General features: G+C 45.5%; 1 protein-coding gene across 1 annotated transcript in view; it reads right to left on the reverse strand.

The window, feature by feature from the left end:
* The window catches only part of DRC1 (dynein regulatory complex subunit 1), a 59,922-nt gene that overhangs the window by 32,072 nt on the left and 19,659 nt on the right, over positions 1-8,191 (reverse strand). Inside the window, exons 3-4 of the mRNA XM_011972736.1 lie at positions 3,215-3,327; positions 158-341 (exon numbers count right to left, since the gene is read on the reverse strand). Coding sequence (XP_011828126.1) covers positions 158-341; positions 3,215-3,327 — 297 coding nt within the window. The remainder of the gene's footprint in view (positions 1-157; positions 342-3,214; positions 3,328-8,191) is intronic.

The following is an 8,191-nucleotide window of genomic DNA, read 5'->3' on the forward strand; positions in this document are numbered from 1 at the left end:
AAAAGAAAAGAAAAAGTTTATAACATGAGTTGTACAGGATTCTAAATAATGAAGTAAAAGGTTTCTATATTTTTCCATTCAGGAAAAGCAAACCAATAACCCAGCTAAATCCCAGGCAGATCCCCAGTGGCTGGGCTGGAGGGCCCGCGCCTCTTGCCTGCTGTAACTCGCTGATGAGCTTGTTCTTATCTTCTAAGAGGCCAGCACAGTGCAGCTGTTGGGTATTGAGCATTTCCCACAGCTCTTGGGGAATTCTCTTCTGCTTGCCCTCTTCCCACTTTGAGGTGATTTCGTCAAATTTGTCCTGGCTGGTCTTAACTTCATTCTCCAGCTTCTCAATCCTGCAAATACAAATATGCCAGCCATGCCAGCCCAGCTCCAGATGCTGCCTTCCAATAGAGCAGGTGTGTTCTCTAGAATCTCTAGAATATAAAACTCAGGTACTGGGCACTGCCCAAACACACCCACCCAAAATCAAACTCAATGCTGAGAAATCTTTTTGTTTAATGCTTGACTACAAGTAACTTAAGCTAAGTAAAGAAAATGACACATAGCAAAAACAGATCAACATTAAGGCTACACATACACACATACACACGCACACACACACACCAAGATCAACTGGTCACCGGCTTCTGAGTAAGATGATAACACACAACAGTTAAACACAACTGGGTCTCTGGAGTCACGAGCTTATGTTCAAGTCCTGACTTGGCTCCTAACTGACTGTCAACCTTTTAGACAAGCTGCATAACCTCTTCAAGCCTCACTTTTTCTCTTCTGTAAAATGGAGTGGATGAAAAGTATCTACCTTCACGTGACTGGCTGTTGTCAGGATGAAATACAATGATGCACACAGCACAGGTGCTCAGCGTGGGAGTCACTTAACACATGGTACTTAAATTATCAATTTTTTATTAGCAACATGACCTCAATTGTCTGGCTACTCCTCTCCCAAGTTACCAATAAATGACTAGTGGAATGTACAAACACGGAAACTCCACCACGAGGAATGGAAAATAGGGAGAGCCTTTCCATAAATTCCAAAAAATCTCTGTGACAGAGCACACCAAGGCTGGGGCAAGGTGGCAGGAAGGCACGACAGCTGAGCTGGGGCCCCTCTGGAAACAGTGGCTAGGATATCTCCCAGAGACTCTCTGCTCCTTGTAACAGACTAATCCTATGACAGCATCTCCAAACAAACTACCTGAGGAACCGAAGTCACAGCTTAAACATCCTGCAATCCTCTCTCCCTGTCCCATCCCACACCCACCCCACCTTCCAAGCTAGGACACCTTTTAAATTTAATCAACTTTTTTATTTCAAGAAATGAGAAAGAGCTGTCAGGTCACCTTTCCACAGCACACTAACCTTGTAACCTGCCACCTGAGACCTTCAGGGTTCCTCTGTGGCTAGAGGATGAGGCCTAACTCCTTGCATGACCTTCCCTGCCTTTCACAAGCCAACCCTGCTGGGAATCTGCCAACTCTATTCCTGGTACAGCCCATACAGGCAGTGGGAAGTTTCGAGAATAAAAGTCAACCACCTTTACTGGTGGAGCTGCTAACGTTGCTAACAAGGGAACTACTTATGCTGAACAACTAAAAATATTGTTAAAATCGTCCCCTGTATGTATATGATGAGCCAAAATGGTCAAGTGGTTGCTTTCTTTCTTTCTTTTTAAAGACAGGGTTTCACTCCCATTGCCTAGGCTGGAGTCCAGTGGCACACTCTCGGCTCACTACAACGTCCGCCTCCTGGGCTCAAGTGAGGCTCCTGCCTCAGCCTCCTGAGTACTGGGACTACAGGTGTGCACATGCCACCACACTCAGCTAATTTTTTGTATTTTTAGTAGAGATGGAGGTTCACCATGTTGGCCAAGCTGGTCTCGAACTCCTGACCTCAAGCGATCCACCCACCTTGGCCTCCCAAAGTGCTGCGATTACATGCGTGGGCCACCCCACGCCTGGCCAAGTGGTTGCTCTTCTAATTGTTTAAGAAATTAATTGAAGAACAATCCAAAGTTTAAATGAGGACCTGCAATCCATCTACTTCTGTGTGCAAACCAAAGAAGTTTAATTCTTCTAAGCTGCTATGCCTCCCTGCTGGACAGCCTGAGACCTGGGATATGGGCATGCAGGGCAGCCTGCCTCCTGAGGACTGGAGCTGAGGACCTGACACAGGTTCCTATTATCCCTGTGACCCTCCATCCTTCTAGACATGGAGCCCTTCATATTCTTTAATAATGCTGCCACCTTTACACATAACACTGAGGTGCTCCTGGGTCTGGTCGTTCTCACCAATTGAAACCCAGGACTGCCCAGTTGACCTTCTTAGCCTCTTTTCTTCTACCACCCGCACACATCCTTCACTATCATGCCATTCCCAAGCATATCATGGGATCTCACACCTCTGCTCAAGGGTTCCCTCTGCCTAAAATGCCTCCTCTTCAACTCCTCAAACTCCTATTCATCCCTCACAGCCCAACTCAGTGTCACCTTGCCTGGGAAGTTTTCTCTAATCTCTGCAGATAGAATTAAAGGTCTCCTTGTGTGTGTTACTACAACCCTTTACACATTATCTATTTTACCACAAATTGTGGGTGTTTCCATGTGTCTCTTGACTAGATTGTGAATACCACAAACAGAGGCCATGTTTCACTCCTTTTGTATACACACAGCTTGGCACGTATCAGTAGTGTAGTGCTTGAGGAAGGGAGGAAAGAAAAGAGAGAAGAGATAGCTAGGTGTGGTTGCTCACGCCTGTAATTCCAACACTGTGGGAGGCCAAGGCGGGTGGATCACCTGAGGTCAGTAGTTTGAGACCAGCCTGGCCAACATGGTGAAACCTGTCTCTACTAAAAATACAAAATTAGCCTGGCATGGTGGTGCATGCCTGTAATCCCAGCTACTCAGGAGGCTGAGGCAGGAGAATCGCTTGAACCCAGAAGGTGGAGGTTGCGGTGAGCTGAGATCACGCCCACTGCACTCCAGCCTGGGTAACAAGAGCGAACCTCCGTCTCAAAAATGACAAAAAAAAAAAAAAAAAAAAAAGAGAGAGAGAGAGAAGAGGAGGGAGGGAGGGAGAACTTATAAGGGCAGGAAGGGAATTGCCTAAGGTGGACAAGGTCACCCTCCAACGACTCAGGAGAACTGCGGGCCCATGGAGGAGATTACCTTCACGTCCACCAGGTACAGAGTGGTGTGGTCCTTACCTCTGACGCTTTATCTCCTCTTCTTCGACTCTCCTGTGAATCTCTCTGATATCTATAGCCACCTGGATATTTGTCACCAACTCAGTGCCACAGAGCAGAAGTTTAGCCAATTTCTGAAAAGAGAGAAGAACTGACAAAGCTAGAACACTTTGTAAATAATGTGTAAAGTCAGAAACATTTTTGCACACCTGTCCGTAGCTCTTCTATCCATTCAAGCGGGAAGCAGCAACTACCTTAAGACTTTTAAGAGTAGCCCCTGTATAGCAACCCTTTTCTATCAGGACATTTGTGATGTGGTTTTACCGCTCACAATTTAAAAGCACTCTGCAGTTCTTGACCAGGCACAGTGGCTCACGCCTGTAATCCCAGCACTTTGGGAGGCCAAGGTGGGTGGATCATTTGAGGTCAGGAGTTCGAGACAAGCTTGGCCAACATGGTGAAACCCCATCTCTACTAAAAATTCAAAAATTAGCCGGGCGTGGTGGCAGGTACCTGTAATCCCAGCTACTCAGGAGGCTGAGACAGGAGAATCATTTGAACCTGGGAGGCAGAGGTTACAGTGAGCCGAGGTCACGCCGCTACACTCCAGCCTGAGCGACAAAGTGAGACCCTATCTCAGAAAAAAAAAAAAAAAGAGAAAAGAAAAAAGAGAAGGAGAAAGAAAAGTCCAGTATCCAGTCATAATAGGATGAGGCCTGGGGAAAAGTCACTGCGTTTGGCTAGAAGGGCATCATTAATATCCTACTGTGGTAAGTTTTTGTCCATTCCTGGGCAAAATAAAAAATTTTTAAAAAGCACTCTGCAGTTCTCAATGTACTTTATTCACTATAAAGTAGGCACCAGCCAACTTTTATACCAGCAGGTACTATACATTCATCTCAGCCCTTTCCCCAGGAGATCTCCAAGTGACTGACACTGCCAGGAGCCTTTTGAAGAACCTCAGTTGGGGAGGTGAGGCAGATAATGACAGTGAGGCAGATAACAACAGTTGTCCTCCCATGTCCATTTCTCCCTCTCCTTTTAGTAACAGAACACTCAAATTTTTGCTGAGCACGTGGCTTCCCAAAATAGGTAACTTTCCCGGCCTCCCTTGCACCTAGAATACTATCTGATCAATGACACATGAGAAGTGATGTGTGCCACTTCTGAACTGTGCCTTTAAGGGAAAAGGTGTACCCTCTGCTGCCCCACTTCTGTCCCTTCTCCCAGGCTGGCATGTGGGGCTCAAGTAAAAGGTGAGGAGCAGATGAAGGCAACTCAAGCAATGGCAGAGGGAGTTGAGGTCCCATCATCAAGCAGACCCCATCCATGTCAGCCCTGGACTGCTTATACTCGGAACTGTTGAGACAGAGAAACAAGCTTCTGCCTTGCTGCAGCTAATGATATGTGGAGTCTTTCGTTATATGGATTCTAATGCAGGAAAAGATTGTAGCTGGCTGCACTGCTCTCTCCTTAATGGGCTCAGGGATTTTGTAATTGGTGCCATCCTTCTAAATCCCTCTTCGTAAATTCCATCTCCAGTATCTTCACTCCTAGCCTTGTCGTGATGTTATTCAAGATGATAAATCCTCTCAACAAAAAGTTCAAGTATCCTTAGGTTATGCCTAAGTTTTTCCAAGTATTTTTGGAACTTATAAACTTTCCAACTCTCAAATAATTTTTAAACTAGGAGCCTATAAAACTTCTATACCAAGGAGTCACAGAAATTACCAGAGACTTCACTTGATCTCACTATATGAAAAATTTGAAATGTAGTTTCATTGAATACAGAACAGAGCTTTAACCCAGATATCCAGGGCACTCTAGATTTTTTGTTATTGCCTGCAGTTTTATCACTTATACCAAATGGTTTTACATGCATAAGGAAGTAATGACTTTCCTGCAGTTTGGGGTAATTTTCTAGTTTCTACTCAATGTGAACATCAGACACTTCTGCATAAGTACCATGTGCTAACCAATCACTGGAGTTCCAGAAATTTCTGAATCAAGTATTTAAGACTCAAAGTAAAATTAAAAATCCAAATGTCACAGTCACTAACAGACCAACAGACATGCCCCTCACCTTTATGAGATCCAGGGAAACAGTTTAAATGGAGGTCCACATACCATATGTCTAAATATTTTTAAATTATAGTATCATGTAAAAATTGTTAAATAAAACATTTGGCCGGGCATGGTGGCTCACACCTGTAATCCCAGCACTTTGGGAGGCCGACACGGCAGATCACCTGAGGCCAGGAGTTCAAGACCAGCCTGAACAACATAGTAAAACCCCATCTCCACTAAAAACACAAAAATTAGCCAGGCATGGTGGTGCACGCCTGTAGTCCCAGCTACTCGGGAGGCTGAGGCAGGAGAATGGAGTGAACCCAGGAGGCAGAGGTTGCAGTGAGCCGAGATCGCACCACTGTACTCTAGCCTGGGCGACAGAGCAAGACTCCATCTCAAAATACATATATCCTCCTATCTCAATACCTTTATAACAATTTAAAAGTCCTAGTTTGAATTCAGACACATTTCGGAGTTCTACTCATAATTGGGTGGCTAAGGAAGAGCCTGCCTCTGGCCGCAGCTCCCAGCCCACCCCCAGCTCTGTCCTGCAGGCATGTGGATTCCCCAACTGCACATCCAAGCTCCATCTACACCCTGTGACCATCCATCAGGCCCAGGGGTTGTGTAACAGTGGCCTCATCTGCCCTGAGCAGGACAGACTCTGGCAAGAGGCACATACAGGTTGAAGGTGGGCTCAAAGTCATTTGGACGGGGAATTTTGGCTCCCATGGGACTCAGTGATCTAGAGGGGACAATGGGGGTTTGAAGGGACATGGGGCAAGTCTACTTGAGGGGGTGCATCCACAGGAAATCCAGAGCAGAACCCGGACTCCCATAGTCACCACTTCTATTTAATGAGCTGGAGCATCCAACTAATGCAATAAGGGAAGAAAAAAAAATGAAAGATATAAAAATCAGACAGAAAGAAATAAAACTTATTATTTTCAGATGATATGATTATATATGTAAAAAAATCCAAAAGAAGCCACAGGTAACTATTAGAATTAACAAATGAATTTGGCAAGGTCACCGGATACCAGGTCAATATATTAAAATCAACTGTACATTTATCCACCACCATGAACCACTATAACCCGAACAAAAAGTGCAAAACATCGCTGAGCCAAATTAAATAATACCTCCCATGGATTATAAATTCTACTCAGTCAGTTGAAATTCCAGCAGGTTTTTTGGCAGAAATTTTTTTTTTTTTTTGAGACGGAGTCTTGCTCTGTCACCCAGGCTGGACTGCAGTGGTGCAATCTTGGCTCACTGCAACCTCCACCTCCTGGGTTCACGCGATTCTCCTGCCTCAGCCTCCCGAGTAGCTGGGACTACAGTGCCTGCCACCATGCCAGGCTAATTTTTTGCATTTTTAGTAGATACAGGGTTTCACCATGTTAGCCAGGATGGTCTCGATCTCCTGACCTGGTGATCTGCCCACCTCAGCCTCCCCAAGTGCTGGAATTACAGGCATGAACCACCGCGCCCGGTGACAAGCTGATTCTAAAATGTATATGGAAATACAAAGGGTCAAGAATAGCCAAGACAAGGCTGGGTGCAGTGGCTCATGCCTCTAATCCCAGCACTTTGGGAAGCTGAGGCAGGAGGATTACCTGAGACCAAGAGTTCAAGACCAGCCTGGCCAACATGGTGAAACCCCGTTTCTGGTAAGAATACAAACATTAGCTGGATATGGTGGCACACGCATGTAATCCCAGCTACTCAGAAGGCTGAGGCATCAGAATGACTTGAACCTGGGAGGTGGCGGTTGCAGTGAGCCAAGATTGTGCCACTGCACTCCAGCCTGGATGACAGAACGAGACTGTCTCACAAGAAAAAAAAAAAGAATAGCTAAGACAATCTGGAAGAACACAGAGAACTCACCCTACCAGATATCAAGAACTGTCATAAAAGCTACAGTAATTAAAACTGTGTGGAATTGGCACAAAGCCAGTGGTATAGTTTGGATATGTGTCCCTGCCCAAATCTCATGTCGAATTTTAATCCCCAGAGTTGGAGGTGGAGCCTGGTGGGAAACGAGTGGATCATGGGGGTGGATTCCTCATAGTTCGGCACCATCCTCTTGGTGTTCTTCTCATGATAGTGAGTGAGTTCTCGTGAGATCTGGCCATTGTAAAGTGTGTGACACCTCCCTGCATTCTCTCTCTCACTCCTGCTCCTGCCATGTGAGATGCCTGCTTCCCCTTTGCCTTCTGCCATGATTGGAAGCTTCCTGAGGCCCACCCAGAAGCGGAAGTCACTGTGCTTCTTGTACAGCCTGCAGAACCATGAGCCAATTAAACCTCCTTATAAATTATCCAGTCTCAAGTATTTCTTTATAGCAATGTGAGAATGAACTAATACAGACAGACATATAGATACCAAAAAAGAGAATAGAAAAACTCACACATACGTGGTCACCTGATTCGCAACAAAGGTGCACAGCAGTGCAGTGGGGAAAGGACAATCTTTTTAGTAAATGGTGCTGGGGCAACTAAAAATCTACATAGAAAACAATGAACCTGGGACCCTACCCTTACATGATAGACAGAAATCAATTCCAGATACGTCATAGGCCAAAATGTAAATGATAGAATTATAAAACTTTCTAGAAGAAACCATAGAAGACTGTCTTCATATGAAGTAGACAAAGATTAAACAGGACACAAAAATAATGACCACTAAAAACATGATAAGGCCGGGCGCAGTGGCTCACATCTGTAATCCCAGCACTTTGGGAGGCTGAGGCAGACGGATCACTAGGTCAAGAGATCAAGACCATCCTGGCCAACATGGTGAAACCCCCGTCTCTACTAAAAATACAAAAATTAGATGGGTGTGGTGGCGCATGCCTGTAGTCCCAGCTACTCAGGAGGCTGAGGCAGGAGAACAGCTTGAACTCGGGAGGCAGAGGTTGCAGTG

This window comes from Mandrillus leucophaeus, unplaced genomic scaffold (genome assembly GCF_000951045.1).
Source record: "Mandrillus leucophaeus isolate KB7577 unplaced genomic scaffold, Mleu.le_1.0 Scaffold13, whole genome shotgun sequence".
Classification (NCBI taxonomy): domain Eukaryota; kingdom Metazoa; phylum Chordata; class Mammalia; order Primates; family Cercopithecidae; genus Mandrillus; species Mandrillus leucophaeus.